The 20,139-nt window shown below is 42.9% G+C and overlaps 1 protein-coding gene across 1 annotated transcript in view; it reads right to left on the reverse strand.

The window, feature by feature from the left end:
- Positions 1-20,139, reverse strand: part of LOC112259473 (phospholipid phosphatase-related protein type 1) — a 144,016-nt gene that overhangs the window by 19,249 nt on the left and 104,628 nt on the right. The window contains exons 6-7 of the mRNA XM_042326368.1: positions 13,422-13,598; positions 12,431-12,562 (exon numbers count right to left, since the gene is read on the reverse strand). Coding sequence (XP_042182302.1) covers positions 12,431-12,562; positions 13,422-13,598 — 309 coding nt within the window. The remainder of the gene's footprint in view (positions 1-12,430; positions 12,563-13,421; positions 13,599-20,139) is intronic.

The raw sequence follows: 20,139 nt of genomic DNA on the forward strand, positions 1-20,139 counted from the left end.
ATAGGGACAGAGGTCCCTGGCACAGCCAGGTAGCTGTGACAATGTCAGCTGCTGTGGAGAATACCCTCTCGCTAGGGACAGAGGTCCCAGGCACAGCCAGTTAGCTGTGACAATGTCAGCCGCTGTAGAGAATAGCCTCTCGCTAGGGACAGAGGTCCCTGGCACAGCCAGGTAGCTGTGAGAACAGCATCTCGATAGGGACAGAGGTCCCTGGCACAGCCAGGTAGCTGTGACAATGTCAGCTGCTGTGGAGAATACCCTCTCGCTAGGGACAGAGGTCCCAGGCACAGCCAGGTAGCTGTGACAATGTCAGCTGCTGTGGAGAATACCCTCTCGCTAGGGACAGAGGTCCCAGGCACAGCCAGGTAGCTGTGACAATGTCAGCTGTGACAATGTCAGCTAGGGACAGAGGTCCCTGGCACAGCCATAGCTGTGAGAACAGCATCTCGATAGGGACAGAGGTCCCAGGCACAGCCAGGTAGCTGTGACAATGTCAGCCGCTGTAGAGAATAGCCTCTCGCTAGGGTCAGAGGTCCCTGGCACAGCCAGGTAGCTGTGAGAACAGCATCTCGATAGGGACAGAGGTCCCTGGCACAGCCAGGTAGCTGTGACAATGTCAGCCGCTGTAGAGAATAGCCTCTCGCTAGGGACAGAGGTCCCTGGCACAGCCAGGTAGCTGTGAGAACAGCATCTCGATAGGGACAGAGGTCCCAGGCACAGCCAGGTAGCTGTGACAATGTCAGCCGCTGTAGAGAATAGCCTCTCGCTAGGGACAGAGGTCCCTGGCACAGCCAGGTAGCTGTGAGAACAGCATCTCGATAGGGACAGAGGTCCCTGGCACAGCCAGGTAGCTGTGACAATGTCAGCTGCTGTGGAGAATACCCTCTCGCTAGGGACAGAGGTCCCAGGCACAGCCAGGTAGCTGTGACAATGTCAGCCGCTGTAGAGAATAGCCTCTCGCTAGGGACAGAGGTCCCTGGCACAGCCAGGTAGCTGTGAGAACAGCATCTCGATAGGGACAGAGGTCCCTGGCACAGCCAGGTAGCTGTGACAATGTCAGCTGCTGTGGAGAATACCCTCTCGCTAGGGACAGAGGTCCCAGGCACAGCCAGGTAGCGCCTTGCTAACATGGCAACATGAGGATATATTAACCCTTTGGTCTTCCACCATGTAAGTGGATCAGCATCCAGGTGTAGCAGGGACTTGAACCCGGGGGTCCAAAGAGGTGGGCTTGTGTAAGAAGTCTTGGACACCAGAGTCAGCATATCTAGGCTCCAGGTTAACTCTGATTAGCAGTCTTGACATCCCTTACTGCGGTGTTCATCTTCATCGGATGCCGCCATTGATTTCAGGATCATTTGTTTTTCATAGGCAGGACCATGGAAACTGATGGAAGGCTCTCAGTGCAGATCAGTGTTGTAACTGTTTTAAAAGGTTCTCACACTTTGTTACTTCCTCTGCCAGTCTTATGTCATTTTCAGACAAAGTCTTCCTCACAGCTTGATCAGTCAGTGTAGAATACACCACAACTTTCTGCTCAAGGGTTCACTCAACCGTGTCATGGCTTGAATTCCATCTAGTAGGGACATCTTGGATTAGTTTGTGGTTTGGCAGCTCCAGCATCTCCTGTTTTGTCTTGGAAACATGCAGTTGGGCTTTCATAAAGGAAGGATACCACCTTCCTGATCTTTGCTAGGAGGTGAGAAATTGGATTCACAGAAATTGTTTTTTTGAGATGCTAGATTAATAACGTGAGCAAAGCATCCTATCTGTGGCCCCAAATCCAGCTAGTGCAACTGCATTAACAACACTTCTAGCGTTGTCAGTGGTCACAGGAATCGTTACGTTATTCCTCTCCAACTTCCACAGTGCCACTACCTCCCTTAGATCTTCCCCCAGGTTTGGCTACTCTCAAGGGGACGTGCTTGAAGGACAGGGAATGAAATGATCTGTTACAGGTAAGGTAGCTCTAGATGTCCAACTGTCTGTTGTTAGAGCAACAGACCTCGTTTCTGACAACGCTCAAGTTGTTGTTTAGTTTAGTTTTGTATAAGGAAAGGTATTAGTGTCTGGGTAAAATGTGTACGGGAAGTGAAGCGCGGCTCGAACACTTTAAACTCCTGAATCCCGGGTTTCTCTACCACAGAGAAGGAATAGTGAAGCGCGGCTCGAACACTTTAAACTCCTGAATCCCGGGTTTCTCTACCACAGAGAAGGGTCTCATATCTGCCGCTATGAATGTTTCTATCGCTGCGTTGATGTCTATTTCCCTACCGGACGGAGTCAGCCGCATGTTGTTGCCTGAAGGCTGTGGGGAGAAGTGGTTGCCGTTTCATTTTTTCTCCTAGTCCCATCGATGGGCACTTCGGGGGGATGATGGCGCAAATGAGTAGCCATGATACTCGTATTGCTAGTCGAATAGTCTATCAGCAATGAACATGTTGTAGATGTTATATCCACCACTCTAATAGTCTATCAGCAATGAACATGTTGTAGATGTTATATCCACCACTCTAATAGTCTATCAGCAATGAACAGAGACTACATGTTGTAGAAGTTTAACCACTCGTTGGTAATCCCTGTTATAGTTTACAGGGAAACAGAAACGTTCCCAGATGGCAGACCTGAATGATACTGGGGCGTCTTCTAGTTCTGGCTCGACAATGCTTGCCATGTTGTTCCTTAGCATTTAGCTAACTGCTAATTTGTTCATAAGCTAATTACTGCTACGACGGTCTCTCAGCTCTGTTCCTTCATATGCTAATTGCTGCTACGACGGTCTCTCAGCTCTGTTCCTTCATATGCTAATTGCTGCTACGACGGTCTCTCAGCTCTGTTCCTTCATAAGCTAAATGCTGCTACGATGGTCTCTCAGCTCTGTTCCTTCATAAGCTAAATGCTGCTACGACGGTCTCTCAGCTCTGTTCCTTCATAAGCTAAATGCTGCTACGACGGTCTCTCAGCTCTGTTCCTTCATAAGCTAAATGCTGCTCTCTGTTCCTTCATAAGCTAATTGCTGCTACGACTCTCAGCTCTGTTCCTTCATCTAGCTCTGTTCTCTGTTCCTTCATAAGCTAATTGCTAAGCTCTGTTGCTTCATAAGCTAATTGCTGCTACGACGGTCTCTCAGCTCTGTTCCTTCATAAGCTAATTGCTGCTACGACGGTCTCTCAGCTCTGTTGCTTCATAAGCTAATTGCTGCTACGACGGTCTCTCAGCTCTGTTCCTTCATAAGCTAATTGCTGCTACGACGGTCTCTCAGCTCTGTTCCTTCATAAGCTAATTGCTGCTACGACGGTCTCTCAGCTCTGTTCCTTCATAAGCTAAATGCTGCTACGACGGTCTCTCAGCTCTGTTCTCGATGGAGTGAAATAACTAATGAGCTGCAGACAACTATAAAACAACTTTATTACTACTACGTTTATCCCACATTAATTTATACATCATGTTTTTTTTTACAATGAAATATATATATATATATATATATATATATATATATATATATATATATATGCACACAGTTGAAGTTGGAAGTTTACATACACTTAGGTTGGAGTCATTAAAACTTGTTTTTCAACCAGTCGACAAATGTCTTGTTAACAAACTGTAGATTTGGCAAGTTGTTTAGGACATCTACTTTGTGCATGACACAAGTCAATTTTCCAACAATTGTTACAGATTATTTCACTTATAATTCACTTTATCACAATTCCAGTGGGTCAGAAGTTTACATACACTAAGTTGACTGTGCCTTTAAACAGCTTGGAAAATTCCAGAAAATGAAGTCATGGCTTTAGAAGCTTCTGATAATCTAATTGACATAATTTGAGTCAATTGGAGGTGTACCTGTGGATGTATTTCAAGGCCTACCTTCAAACTCAGTGCCTCTTCACTTGACATCATGGGAAAATCAAAAGAAATCAGCCAAGACAAAATTGAAAAAAAAATCAGGAAAGAATTGTAGACCTCCACAAGTCTGCTTCATCCTTGGGAGCAATTTCTAAACACCTGAAGGTACCACGTTCATCTGTACAAACAATAGTACGCAAGTATAAACACCATGGGACCACGCAGCCGTCATACCGCTCAGGAGAGATTAACGTACTTTGGTGTGAAAAGTGCAAATCAATCCCAGAACAACATGAAGATGCTGGAGAAAAAAGTATCTTTATCCACAGTAAAACGATTCCTTTATCGACATAACCTGAAAGGTCGCTAAGCAATGAAGAAGCCACTGCTCCAAAACCACCATATTTTGCAACTGCACATGGGGACAAAGATCGTACTTTTTGGAGAAATGTCCTCTGGTCTGATGAAACAAAAATAGAACTGTTTGGCCATAATGACCATCGTTATGTTTGGAGTAAAAAGGGGGAGTCTTGCAAGCCAAAGAACACCATCCAAACCGTGAAGCATGGGGGTGGCAGCATCATGTTGTGGTGGTGCTTTGCTGCAGGAGGGACTGGTGCACTTCACAAAATAGATGGCATCACGAGGAAGGACAATTATGTGGATATATTGAAGTAACATCTCAAGACATCAGTCAGGAAGTTGAAGCTTAGTCGCAAATGTGTCTTCCAAATGAACAATGACCCCAAGCATACTTCCAAAGTTGTGGCAAAATGGCTAAAGGACAACAAAGTCAAGGTTTTGGAGTGGCCATCACAAAACCCTGACATCAATCCTATAGAAAATGTGTGGGCAGAACTGAAAAATAGTGTGTGAGCAAGGAGCCTACAAACCTGACTCAGTTACACCAGCTCTGTCAGGAGGAATGGGCCAAAATTCACCCAACTTATTGTGGGTAGCTTGTGGAAGGCTACCCAAATGTTTGACCCAAGTTAAACAATTTAAAGGCAATGCTACCAAATACTAATTGGGTGTATGTAAACTTCTGACTCACTGGGAATGTGATGAAAGAAATTAAAGCTGAAATAAATAATTCTCTCCACTATCATTCTGACATTTCACATTCTTAAAATGAAGCAGTAATCCTAACTGACCTAAGACAAGAGCATTTTTACTAGGATTAAATGTCAGGAATTGTGAAAAACTGAGTTTAAATGTATGTGGCTAAGGTGTGTGTAAACATCCGACTTCAACTGTATATACAGTGCCTTGCGAAAGTATTCGGCCCCCTTGAACTTTGCGACCTTTTGCCACATTTCAGGCTTCAAACATAAAGATATAAAACTGTATTTTTTTGTGAAGAATCAACAACAAGTGGGACACAATCATGAAGTGGAACGACATTTATTGGATATTTCAAACTTTTTTAACATATCAAAAACTGAAAAATTGGGCGTGCAAAATTATTCAGCCCCCTTATACTTCTTATACTTTGTAGCGCCACCTTTTGCTGCGATTACAGCTGTAAGTCGCTTGGGGTATGTCTCTATCAGTTTTGCACATCGAGAGACTGAAATTTTTTCCCATTCCTCCTTGCAAAACAGCTCGAGCTCAGTGAGGTTGGATGGAGAGCATTTGTGAACAGCAGTTTTCAGTTCTTTCCACAGATTCTCGATTGGATTCAGGTCTGGACTTTGACTTGGCCATTCTAACACCTGGATATGTTTATTTTTGAACCATTCCATTGTAGATTTTGCTTTATGTTTTGGATCATTGTCTTGTTGGAAGACAAATCTCCGTCCCAGTCTCAGGTCTTTTGCAGACTCCATCAGGTTTTCTTCCAGAATGGTCCTGTATTTGGCTCCATCCATCTTCCCATCAATTTTAACCATCTTCCCTGTCCCTGCTGAAGAAAAGCAGGCCCAAACCATGATGCTGCCACCACCATGTTTGACAGTGGGGATGGTGTGTTCAGGGTGATGAGCTGTGTTGCTTTTACGCCAAACATAACGTTTTGCATTGTTGCCAAAAAGTTCAATTTTGGTTTCATCTGACCAGAGCACCTTCTTCCACATGTTTGGTGTGTCTCCCAGGTGGCTTGTGGCAAACTTTAAACGACACTTTTTATGAATATCTTTAAGAAATGGCTTTCTTCTTGCCACTCTTCCATAAAGGCCAGATTTGTGCAATATACGACTGATTGTTGTCCTATGGACAGAGTCTCCCACCTCAGCTGTAGATCTCTGCAGTTCATCCAGAGTGATCATGGGCCTCTTGGCTGCATCTCTGATCAGTCTTCTCCTTGTATGAGCTGAAAGTTTAGAGGGACGGCCAGGTCTTGGTAGATTTGCAGTGGTCTGATACTCCTTCCATTTCAATATTATCTCTTGCACAGTGCTCCTTGGGATGTTTAAAGCTTGGGAAATCTTTTTGTATCCAAATCCGGCTTTAAACTTCTTCACAACAGTATCTCGGACCTGCCTGGTGTGTTCCTTGTTCTTCATGATGCTCTCTGCGCTTTTAACGGACCTCTGAGACTATCACAGTGCAGGTGCATTTATACGGAGACTTGATTACACACAGGTGGATTGTATTTATCATCATTAGTCATTTAGGTCAACATTGGATCATTCAGAGATCCTCACTGAACTTCTGGAGAGAGTTTGCTGCACTGAAAGTAAAGGGGCTGAATAATTTTGCACGCCCAATTTTTCAGTTTTTGATTTGTTAAAAAAGTTTGAAATATCCAATAAATGTCGTTCCACTTCATGATTGTGTCCCACTTGTTGTTGATTGTTCACAAAAAAATACAGTTTTATATCTTTATGTTTGAAGCCTGAAATGTGGCAAAAGGTCGCAAAGTTCAAGGGGGCCGAATACTTTCGCAAGGCACTGTATATATATACACACATACATACATATTTACATATATTTTCCTAGCTATAATATATGATTAATGTATTGTTTGTGTTTGAAGTGTGTCCCGAACCGTGCACCGTGAACCCTCTACCGAAAAATTCCATACGAATACATGTACCGTTTCACCCCTAATCAATACACATTAAGACTGGAAGTAGAACACACACACAAACACACACACACAAACACACACACACCTCACACACACAAACACACACACACACCTCACACACACACAAACACCTCACACACAAACACACCTCACACACACAAACACACCTCACACACACAAACACCTCACACACACAAACACCTCACACACATACACACCTTACACATTAATCACACACACACCTCACACACATAAATCACACACACACACCTCACACATACCTTACACACACACACCTTACACACACACACACACACACACACACACACACACAACCAGAATCAAAAGACACAATCAACACATTCTCCACACATTCACACACCTAACCAGAATGGATTAGAATCAACTTCATTCTCATTACAGGACAGTATGGTACAGTATAGTATACTATGGTACAGTATGGTATAGTATGGTACAGTATAGTATACTATGGTACAGTATGGTATAGTATGGTACAGTATAGTATACTATGATACAGTATAGTATGATACAGTATAGTATGGCACAGTATATTATACTATGGTACAGTATAGTATACTATGGTACAGTATAGTATGATACAGTATAGTATAGTATGGTGCAGTATAGTACAGTATGGTACAGTATAGTATAGTACAGTATAGTATAGTATAGTATGGTACAGTATAGTATAGTATGGCACAGTATAGCATTGTATGGTACAGTGTAGTATACTATGGTATAGTATAGTATGGTACAGTATAGTATAGTATGGTACAGTATAGTATACTATGGTACAGTATAGTATGATACAGTATAGTATAGTATGGCACAGTATATTATACAATGGTACAGTATAGTATACTATGGTACAGTATATCATGATACAGTATAGTATAGTATGGTGCAGTATAGTACAGTATGGTACAGTATAGTATAGTACAGTATAGTATAGTATGGTACAGTATAGTATACTGTGGTACAGTATAGTATACTATGGTACAGTATAGTATGATACAGTATAGTATAGTATGGTACAGTATAGTATACTGTGGTACAGTATAGTATACTATGGTACAGTATAGTATACTATGGTACAGTACAGTCCAGTATAGTATTGAACAGTAGTGTTAAGTGGTTACCTGTGCAGTAATATTGAACAGTAGTGTTAAGTGCAGTAATATTGAACAGTAGTGTTAAGTGGTTACCTGTGCAGTAGTATTGAACAGTAGTGTTAAGTGGGTTACCTGTGCAGTAATATTGAACAGTAGTGTTAAGTGGTTACCTGTGCAGTAGTATTGAGCAGTGTTCAGTGCAGTAATATTGAACAGCAGTGTTAAGTGGGTTACCTGTGCAGTAATATTGAACAGTAGTGTTAAGTGGTTACCTGTGCAGTAGTATTGAACAGTAGTGTTAAGTGGTTACCTGTGCAGTAGTATTGAACAGTAGTGTTAAGTGGTTACCTGTGCAGTAATATTGAACAGTAGTGTTAAGTGGTTACCTGTGCAGTAATATTGAACAGTAGTGTTAAGTGGTTACCTGTGCAGTAGTATTGAACAGTAGTGTTAAGTGGTTACCTGTGCAGTAGTATTGAACAGTAGTGTTAAGTGGTTACCTGTGCAGTAATATTGAACAGTAGTGTTAAGTGGTTACCTGTGCAGTAATATTGAACAGTAGTGTTAAGTGGGTTACCTGTGCAGTAATATTGAACAGTAGTGTTAAGTGGTTACCTGTGCAGTAGTATTGAGCAGTGTTCAGTGCAGTAATATTGAACAGCAGTGTTAAGTGGTTACCTGTGCAGTAGTATTGAACAGTAGTGTTAAGTGGGTTTACCTGTGCAGTAGTATTGAACAGTAGTGTTAAGTGGTTACCTGTGCAGTAATATTGAACAGCAGTGTTAAGTGGGTTACCTGTGCAGTAGTATTGAACAGTAGTGTTAAGTGGTTACCTGTGCAGTAATATTGAACAATAGTGTTAAGTGGTTACCTGTGCAGTAGTATTGAACAGTAGTGTTAAGTGGGTAAATGACCTGTGCAGTAGTATTGAACAGCAGTGTTAAGTGCAGTAATATTGAACAGTAGTGTTAAGTGGATACCTGTGCAGTAATATTGAACAGCAGTGTTAAGTGCAGTAATATTGAACAGTAGTGTTAAGTGGGTTACCTGTACAATAATATTGAACAGTAGTGTTAAGTGGGTTACCTGTGCAGTAATATTGAACAGTAGTGTTAAGTGGTTACCTGTGCAGTAGTATTGAACAGTACTGTTAAGTGCAGTAATATTGAACAGCAGTGTTCAGTGCAGTAATATTGAACAGCAGTGTTAAGTGGGTTACCTGTGCAGTAGTATTGAACAGTACTGTTAAGTGCAGTAATATTGAACAGCAGTGTTCAGTGCAGTAATATTGAACAGCAGTGTTAAGTGGGTTACCTGTGCAGTAATATTGAACAGTAGTGTTAAGTGGGTAAATGACCTGTGCAGTAGTATTGAACAGCAGTGTTGAGTGCAGTAATATTGAACAGTAGTGTTAAGTGGATACCTGTGCAGCAATATTGAACAGCAGTGTTAAGTGCAGTAATATTGAACAGTAGTGTTAAGTGGGTAAATTACCTGTGCAGTAGTATTGAACAGCAGTGTTGAGTGCAGTAATATTGAACAGTAGTGTTAAGTGGATACCTGTGCAGTAATATTGAACAGTAGTGTTAAGTGGGTTACCTGTACAGTAATATTGAACAGTAGTATTAAGTGGGTTACTTGTGCAGTAATATTGAGCAGTGTTCAGTGCAGTAATATTGAACAGCAGTGTTAAGTGGGTTACCTGTGCAGTAATATTGAACAGTAGTGTTAAGTGGTTACCTGTGCAGTAGTATTGAGCAGTGTTCAGTGCAGTAATATTGAACAGCAGTGTTAAGTGGTTACCTGTGCAGTAGTATTGAACAGTAGTGTTAAGTGGTTACCTGTGCAGTAGTATTGAACAGTAGTGTTAAGTGGTTACCTGTGCAGTAATATTGAACAGTAGTGTTAAGTGGGTTACCTGTGCAGTAATATTGAACAGTAGTGTTAAGTGGTTACCTGTGCAGTAGTATTGAACAGTAGTGTTAAGTGGTTACCTGTGCAGTAGTATTGAACAGTAGTGTTAAGTGGTTACCTGTGCAGTAATATTGAACAGTAGTGTTAAGTGGTTACCTGTGCAGTAGTATTGAACAGTAGTGTTAAGTGGTTACCTGTGCAGTAATATTGAACAGTAGTGTTAAGTGGGTTACCTGTGCAGTAATATTGAACAGTAGTGTTAAGTGGTTACCTGTGCAGTAGTATTGAGCAGTGTTCAGTGCAGTAATATTGAACAGCAGTGTTAAGTGGGTTACCTGTGCAGTAGTATTGAACAGTAGTGTTAAGTGGTTACCTGTGCAGTAGTATTTAACAGCAGTGTTAAGTGGTTACCTGTGCAGTAATATTGAACAGCAGTGTTAAGTGGGTTACCTGTGCAGTAGTATTGAACAGTAGTGTTAAGTGGTTACCTGTGCAGTAATATTGAACAATAGTGTTAAGTGGTTACCTGTGCAGTAGTATTGAACAGTAGTGTTAAGTGGGTAAATGACCTGTGCAGTAGTATTGAACAGCAGTGTTGAGTGCAGTAATATTGAACAGTAGTGTTAAGTGGATACCTGTGCAGTAATATTGAACAGCAGTGTTAAGTGCAGTAATATTGAACAGTAGTGTTAAGTGGGTTACCTGTACAATAATATTGAACAGTAGTGTTAAGTGGGTTACCTGTGCAGTAATATTGAACAGTAGTGTTAAGTGGTTACCTGTGCAGTAGTATTGAACAGTACTGTTAAGTGCAGTAATATTGAACAGCAGTGTTCAGTGCAGTAATATTGAACAGCAGTGTTAAGTGGGTTACCTGTGCAGTAGTATTGAACAGTACTGTTAAGTGCAGTAATATTGAACAGCAGTGTTCAGTGCAGTAATATTGAACAGCAGTGTTAAGTGGGTTACCTGTGCAGTAATATTGAACAGTAGTGTTAAGTGGGTAAATGACCTGTGCAGTAGTATTGAACAGCAGTGTTGAGTGCAGTAATATTGAACAGTAGTGTTAAGTGGATACCTGTGCAGCAATATTGAACAGCAGTGTTAAGTGCAGTAATATTGAACAGTAGTGTTAAGTGGTTACCTGTGCAGTAGTATTGAACAGTAGTGTTAAGTGGTTACCTGTGCAGTAATATTGAACAGTAGTGTTAAGTGGGTTACCTGTGCAGTAATATTGAACAGTAGTGTTAAGTGGTTACCTGTGCAGTAGTATTGAGCAGTGTTCAGTGCAGTAATATTGAACAGCAGTGTTAAGTGGGTTACCTGTGCAGTAGTATTGAACAGTAGTGTTAAGTGGTTACCTGTGCAGTAGTATTGAACAGCAGTGTTAAGTGGTTACCTGTGCAGTAATATTGAACAGCAGTGTTAAGACCTGTGCAGTAGTATTGAACAGTAGTGTTAAGTGGTTACCTGTGCAGTAATATTGAACAATAGTGTTAAGTGGTTACCTGTGCAGTAGTATTGAACAGTAGTGTTAAGGGGTAAATGACCTGTGCAGTAGTATTGAACAGCAGTGTTGAGTGCAGTAATATTGAACAGTAGTGTTAAGTGGATACCTGTGCAGTAATATTGAACAGCAGTGTTAAGTGCAGTAATATTGAACAGTAGTGTTAAGTGGGTTACCTGTACAATAATATTGAACAGTAGTGTTAAGTGGGTTACCTGTGCAGTAATATTGAACAGTAGTGTTAGACATTACCTGTGCAGTAGTTGAACAGTACTGTTAAGTGCAGTAATATTGAACAGCAGTGTTCAGTGCAGTAATATTGAACAGCAGTGTTAAGTGGGTTACCTGTGCAGTAGTATTGATCACAGTACTGTTAAATGCAGTAATATTGAACAGCAGTGTTCAGTGCAGTAATATTGAACAGCAGTGTTAACACCTGTGCAGTAATATTGAACAGTAGTGTTATGGGTAAATGACCTGTGCAGTAGTATTGAACAGCAGTGTTGAGACAGTAATATTGAACAGTAGTGTTAAGTGGATACCTGTGCAGCAATATTGAACAGCAGTGTTAAGTGCAGTAATATTGAACAGTAGTGTTAAGTGGGTAAATTACCTGTGCAGTAGTATTGAACAGCAGTGTTGAGTGCAGTAATATTGAACAGTAGTGTTAAGTGGATACCTGTGCAGTAATATTGAACAGTAGTGTTAAGTGGGTTACCTGTACAGTAATATTGAACAGTAGTATTAAGTGGGTTACTTGTGCAGTAATATTGAACAGTAGTGTTAAGTGCAGTAGTATTGAACAGCAGTGTTAAGTGCAGTAATATTGAGCAGTAGTGTTAAGTGGGTTACCTGTGCAGTAATATTGAACAGTAGTGTTAAGTGGGTAAATGACCTGTGCAGTAGTATTGAACAGCAGTGTTGAGTGCAGTAATATTGAACAGTAGTGTTAAGTGGATACCTGTGCAGCAATATTGAACAGCAGTGTTAAGTTACCTGTGCGCTGAGTGTCTCCAGGGGGCTCTGGACGCGGGGGAAGGTCATTAGAGGAAGACCACGGTAATCTTCAGTCTTCTGCTTGGTGGGAGTCGAGTGGGCTCCTTTAAAGTTGTTCACCACACAGATACCCTAAAACAAAAGGAGACATACCGGAGAGTTGACAAAACATTAAGAACACCTACACTTTCCATGACATAGACTTATTGATGTCACTTGTTAAATCCTCTTAAATCAATCAGTGTAGATCAATGGGAGAACACGGGATAAATAAGGATTTATAAGCCCTGAGACAATGGAGACATGTATTGTGTATGTGTGCCAATAAGGAGGGTAAATAGGCAAGACAAAAGATTTAAGTGACTTTGAATGGGGCATGGTAGTTGGTCCCAGGAGCACCGGTTTGTGTCAAGGACTGCAACACTGCTGGGATTTTCAAACTCAACAGTTTCCTGTGGGTATTAAGAATGGTCCACCACCCAAAGGACATCCAGCCAACTTGACACAACTGTGGGAAGCATTGGAGTCAACATGGGCCAGCATCTTTGTGGAACGCTTTAGATACCGTGTAGAGTCCATGTCCCTGACAAACTGAGACTGTTCTGAGGGCAAAAGGGGGGTGCAACTCAATATTAGGAAGGTGTTCCTAATGTCAGGTACACTCAGTGTATATTTGTCATTGTGTTTAAGGTTATTGTCCTGCCGAAAGGTGAATTTGTAAATAAATAAACATTAGTCCTCACCAGGAAGAGATAAATAAACGTTAGTCCTCACCAGGAAGCGATAAATAAACATTAGTCCTCACCAGGAAACGATAAATAAACATTAGTCCTCACCAGGAAGAGATAAATAAACATTAGTCCTCACCAGGAAGAGATAAATAAACGTTAGTCCTCACCAGGAAGAGATAAATAAACGTTAGTCCTCACCAGGAAGAGATAAATAAACGTTAGTCCTCACCAGGAAGCGATAAATAAACATTAGTCCTCACCAGGAAGAGAGCGATAGAGCTGCCCAGGACGAACCCAGCGATGACATCAGAACAGTGGTTCCGGTATTCCGAGACCCGGTTGAGCCCAGTGAGGAATGCTGTACACAGGGTACCCAGGCACAGCACCGGTTTGGCCAGGCGACTACTCTTAGTCTTTATGGTGCTAGTGATGTACATCTGAAACAACAAGACACCAGAACATGGTGAGACAAAACCACAGAGATTCAAAAATAATCCATCTCTATGAACGGAGCAGCCTACCTCTGTAAAACAGACGGCTACTCTAGATCTGAAAAACAGAGCTCGATAAGAGACAACACTATGACTGAATTACCAGCTTCTGTAACACAGTAGGAATACATAACCCTTTGACACAAACTGTCAGTTTGTGTTTAGTCATCAACATCATCATCACCATTCTCATCATCATCAGTCATATCATCACCAACATTATCATCATCATCACCATCACAATCATCAACATCATTCTCATCACCATCATCCTCACCATCACCACCATCATCATTCTCGTCACCATCAATCTCATCATCATTACTCTCATCACCATCATCATCAATCTCATCATCATCACCACCATTACTCTCATCATCACCAACGTCATTACTCTCATCATCATCATCACCATCATCGCCATTGTTAATGACTAATGACTAGAGCACATTTTAGTTGAATAATGAGTTATTTTATAATTGCATAATCTACTTATTAGTAGTAATAATGAGGTCATTAGTAGTAAAAACATGTTATGAGTTTAGTGGTTTAGGTTGTACATTACAGTTTTATATATTTACTGGGTTATATCATCATATCCTCTTTGTATGAATCAATTGTTTTTACATATTCTTGGAGATTGAAAACAGTGTTCTCCTTGTGTATGAGAAAAGTCATTATGTAGTGGACTGCAGTAGACTGTAGGAATGTTTACTCCCCTAACTCAAGGCCTCTCCTGACTGATAGGAAGACCTGTGAGAGGCATGGAGGAGTATGAAGGTTCCGGACTCAAGCTGGGACACGATAACACCATCTGCCCAGTAAAAGAGGTGTTCATCCTAGAAAAATAAGGGGGGTGGCTGTCTTGGCAGCTGTATTGTTGTCTTGGCAACTGCAACACCTACTGTGGTGAATAAATCTAGCTTCAGTTTTCTCAGAGTTCATCTGGATTATTGTGCCAGACCATAGAACCTAACAATTTGTGTTGTCGGCAGGATTCACCATGATATTCAGTCAAACTAAAGATTACGAATTAGTGGAACAGGAACCTGCAGAATGAGGTATGGAAGTTCCTACACCCGTTTCCACTCTTTCTGACATCTTGGGGGAGATGAGGGTCATAGGCTGAATATAAATTATGGGAAACCTAGAAAGCCTGGATTTATTCAGTAGGCCAACTGGGTATAGACGACAGGTAGTATACCTAGGGGTTTAACCCCTATATTGGTTAGACTGGGCACTGCCGGGACGGCCTGCTTAAGAGGGTAAGCGCCCATATAGGTTAGACTATGCCCTGCAGGGACTACATGCCTATGATGGTTTAACTATCCCCTAGGACGAGGGGTTGAAGTCCCCTAGGAGGGTTTAACCATCCCCTAGGACGAGGGGTTGAAGTCCCCTAGGAGGGTTTAACCATCCCCTAGGACGAGGGGTTGAAGTCCCCTAGGAGGGTTTAACCATCCCCTAGGACGAGGGGTTGAAGTCCCCTAGGAGGGTTTAACCATCCCCCAGGACGAGGGGTTGAAGTCCCCTAGGAGGGTTTAACCATCCCCTAGGACGAGGGGTTGAAGTCCCCTAGGAGGGTTTAACCATCCCCTAGGACGAGGGGTTGAAGTCCCCTAGGAGGGTTTAACCATCCCCTAGGACGAGGGGTTGAAGTCCCCTAGGAGGGTTTAACCATCCCCTAGGACGAGGGGTTGAAGTCCCCTAGGAGGGTTTAACCATCCCCTAGGACGAGGGGTTGAAGTCCCCTAGGAGGGTTTAACCATCCCCTAGGACGAGGGTTTGAAGTCCCCACCCTACGACATGTCTGTTTATTGTGTGGAGTACGGAGATGTTGCCACATTTGTATACTAGTACGTTCGGTTGTGGAGAAGTAAGTCCATATTGAAAGTCTACGTTATTTAACGAGTCCCGTGGAAGTCATACCAGGAGGAAGACATAGGCATTTTCCATTGATAACGAACCCGTGAAGGATGCAACAATGTCGGTAGACGAAAATGACAGTTTCCTGTAAATTAAGATGGTATTTGAGAACAGTAGTAGTATTAAGATGGTGGTTGGAGAACAGTAGCAGTATTAAGATGGTGGTTGGAGAACAGTAGTAGTATTAAGAAGGTGGTTGGAGAACAGTAGTAGTATTAAGATGGTGGTTGGAGAACAGTAGTAGTATTAAGATGGTGGTTGGAGAACAGTAGTAGTATTAAGATGGTGGTTGGAGAACAGTAGCAGTATTAAGAAGGTGGTTGGAGAACAGTAGTAGTATTAAGAAGGTATTTGAGAACAGTAGTAGTATTAAGAAGGTGGTTGGAGAACAGTAGTAGTATTAAGAAGGTGGTTGGAGAACAGTAGTAGTATTAAGATGGTGGTTGGAGAACAGTAGCAGTATTAATACGGTGGTTGGAGAACAGTAGCAGTATTAAGATGGTATTTGAGAACAGTAGTAGTATTAAGAAGGTGGTTGGAGAACAGTAGTAGTATTAAGAAGGTGGTTGGAGAACAGTAGTAGTATTAAGAAGGTGGTTGGAGAACAGTAGTAGTATTAAGAAGGTGGTTGGAGAACAGTAGTAGTATTAAGAAGGTATTTGAGAACAGTAGTAGTATTAAGATGGTGGTTGGAGAACAGTAGTAGTATTAAGATGGTGGTTGGAGAACAGTAGTAGTATTAAGAAGGTATTTGAGAACAGTAGTAGTATTAAGATGGTGGTTGGAGAACAGTAGTAGTATTAAGATGGTGGTTGGAGAACAGTAGCAGTATTAAGAAGGTGGTTGGAGAACAGTAGTAGTATTAAGAAGGTATTTGAGAACAGTAGTAGTATTAAGAAGGTGGTTGGAGAACAGTAGTAGTATTAAGAAGGTGGTTGGAGAACTGTAGTAGTATTAAGATGGTGGTTGGAGAACAGTAGCAGTATTAAGACGGTGGTTGGAGAACAGTAGCAGTATTAAGATGGTATTTGAGAACAGTAGTAGTATTAAGAAGGTGGTTGGAGAACAGTAGTAGTATTAAGAAGGTGGTTGGAGAACAGTAGTAGTATTAAGAAGGTGGTTGGAGAACAGTAGTAGTATTAAGAAGGTGGTTGGAGAACAGTAGTAGTATTAAGAAGGTGGTTGGAGAACTGTAGTAGTATTAAGAAGGTGGTTGGAGAACTGTAGTAGTATTAAGAAGGTGGTTGGAGAACTGTAGTAGTATTAAGAAGGTGGTTGGAGAACAGTAGTAGTATTAAGAAGGTATTTGGAGAACAATTTATGTGTATTGACTGTTAAAACTTAGTAAGGAGGTTGGTTTGAATCTTATTCGGCCACATAACTGAGATCGAATTAGGTGGAAATAGGAAAACCACCGTGGTTGACCTGGGAACAATGGTATTTGAGGCGGGAGGGTGGAATCGTACACCTTCCTGTGATCCACATCAACCTTCCGCAGAGTCTCCCTTGGTAAATTAGTGTACTCTAGTGTCGTCATTCACCGAAATCATTAGGTAGTTTGACACATTTATTAAGCACCTACAGTACCTTGGAAAAACACTTAATAAAGGGCAAGTATTACGGGGCCTCCCGGGTGGCGCAGTGGTCAGTGGTCTAAGGCACTGCATCGCAGTACAGTGGTCTAAGGCACTGCATCGCAGTACAGCGGTCTAAGGCACTGCATCGCAGTACAGTGGTCTAAGGCACTGCATTGCAGTACAGTGGTCTAAGGCACTGCATCGCAGTACAGTGGTCTAAGGCACTGCATCGCAGTACAGTGGTCTAAGGCACTGCATCCGCAGTACAGTGGTCTAAGGCACTGCATCGCAGTACAGTGGTCTAAGGCACTGCATCCGCAGTGCTAGCTGTGCCACTAGAAGACTGTCGGTTCGAGCCCAGGCTCTGTCGCAGCCGGCCGCGACCGGGAGGTCTGTGGGGCGACGCACAATTGGCCTAGCGTCGTCCGGGTTAGGGAGGGCTTGGTCGGTAGGGATATCCTTGTCTTATCGCGCTGTAGCAACTCTTGTGGTGGGCCGGGCGCAGTGCGCGCTAACCAGGTCGCAAGGTGCAAGGTGTTTCCTCTGACACATTGGTGCGGCTGCCTTCCGGGTTGGATGAGCGCTGTGTTAAGAATCAGTGCGGTTGGGTTGTGTTTCAGAGGAAACATGACTCTCGACCTTCGTCTCTCCCGACCCCGTACGGGAGTTGTAGCGATGAGACAAGATAGTAACTACTAACAATTGGATACCATGAAATTGGGAGAAAAAAAAAAAATAATAAAAGATAAATAAATAAAATGCTAGTATTAGAGCCGTGGGTGAGGATACTGTTCAGCAGAGGAGCAGAAATAACTTTTGAAAGGGCATCCGGGGTCCTGAAACCGTAAAAGGGAGTAGAAGAGGACACATCTAACAAAGCCATGGATACGCTGAAAGACGAGCACCAGCAATCTACCAATTCGGCACGAGAAATATTTTGCAAAATTGGATAAAATTTGTCAGTGTTTTTCCACACAGCGCTGGTCTGGGTCCCACACGGTGTTGGTCTGGGTCCCACACGGTGTTGGTCTGGGTCCCACACAGTGCTCTGCACCTACAATGGATCTGGGAGATAACACAACCATACTTTGAGGGTGGGTTGTATCTGGGACAGAGTAATTGTTTTTGCAGGAAATAATCTGTAGCGAGCAGAATGGGACTTTAAGGTCCAGACGAGACGGTCTCTCCAGTCTGCATTCAAACAAACCCTGTGTGATGTTGCTGATGAAATCAAACCAACCCGAGTGTGTGTGTGAGAGAGACAGCTGCATGTGAGCTTTTTTTACAAAAGGATAGGTTTGGAGTTATATAAACTTGGATTTTTCATGGACATCTGCAGTACCCTCCACAGTATGACCTTCGCTCCAGATCAAAAGTTCAAACCTATAACCTAATTCTGACCTAAATTAACCGGAGACTTTACTGCTTCCAAAGTTGTATTTTTCCAAGCTATACAAAGTGTGCTCTAGCAAACAAACAGCAGAGACCTGAGGACACCGTCCAACCTGGAACTGAGTGAGTGGTGTTTGGTCTGAAGCTATTTTAAAAGACAAGAAGAAAAGTAAAATGAAAAAGAAAGTACAATGATATATTTGACCTAGTCCTGTTACCTGCTACACTGCTGCTTGGATTCCACATGGCGATCTGAGAGCATTCACTCTCCTCTACCACTCTCCTCTCTCTTCTGACCTTTCACTCTCCTCTACCACACTCCTCTCTCTTCTGACCTTTCACTCTCCTCTACCACTCTCCTCTCTCTTCTGACCTTTCACTCTCCTCTACCACACTCCTCTCTCTCTCCTGACCTTTCACTCTCCTCTACGACTCTCCTCTCTCTCTCCTGAGCATTCACTCTCATCTACCACTCTCCTCTCTCTTCTGACCTTTCACTCTCCCCTACCACACTCCTCTCTCTCTCCTGACCTTTCACTCTCCTCTACCACTCTCCTCTCTCTCTCCTGACCTTTCACTCTCCTCTACCACACTCCTCTCTCTCTTCTGTCCTTTCACTCTCCTCTACCACTCTCCTCTCTCTCTCCTGACCTTTCACTCTCCTCTACCACTCTCCTCTCTCTCTCCTGACCTTTCACTCTCCTCTACCACACTCCTCTCTCTCTCCTGACCTTTCACTCTCCTCTACCACACTCCTCTCTCTCTCCTGACCTTTCACTCTCCTCTACCACACTCCTCTCTCTTCTGACCTTTCACTCTCCTCTACCACTCTCCTCTCTCTCTCCTGAGCTTTCACTCTCCTCTACCACTCTCCTCTCTCTCTCCTGACCTTTCACTCTCCTCTACCACTCTCCTCTCTCTTCTGACCTTTCACTCTCCTCTACCACACTCCTCTCTCTCTCCTGACCTTTCACTCTCCCCTACCACTCTCCTCTCTCTCTTCTGACCTTTCACTCTCCTCTACCACACTCCTCTCTCTTCTGACCTTTCACTCTCCTCTACCACACTCCTCTCTCTTCTGACCTTTCACTCTCCTCTACCACACTCCTCTCTCTTCTGACCTTTCACTCTCCTCTACCACTCTCCTCTCTCTCTGACCTTTCACTCTCCTCTACCACACTCCTCTCTCTCTCCTGACCTTTCACTCTCCTCTACCACTCTCCTCTCTCTCTCCTGACCTTTCACTCTCCCCTACCACACTCCTCTCTCTTCTGACCTTTCACTCTCCTCTACCACACTCCTCTCTCTCTCTGACCTGACCTTTCACTCTCCTCTGACCTTTCACACTCCTCTCTCTTCTGACCTTTCACTCTCCTCTACCACACTCCTCTCTCTCTTCTGACCTTTCACTCTCCTCTACCACTCTCCTCTCTCTTCTGACCTTTCACTCTCCCCTACCACACTCCTCTCTCCTGACCTTTCACTCTCCTCTACCACACCCTCTCTCTCCCTGACCTTTCACTCTCCTCTACCACACTCCTCTCTCTCCTGACCTTTCACTCTCCTCTACCACACTCCTCTCTCTCCTGACC

The sequence above is a fragment of the Oncorhynchus tshawytscha genome, linkage group LG09 (assembly GCF_018296145.1).
Source record: "Oncorhynchus tshawytscha isolate Ot180627B linkage group LG09, Otsh_v2.0, whole genome shotgun sequence".
Classification (NCBI taxonomy): domain Eukaryota; kingdom Metazoa; phylum Chordata; class Actinopteri; order Salmoniformes; family Salmonidae; genus Oncorhynchus; species Oncorhynchus tshawytscha.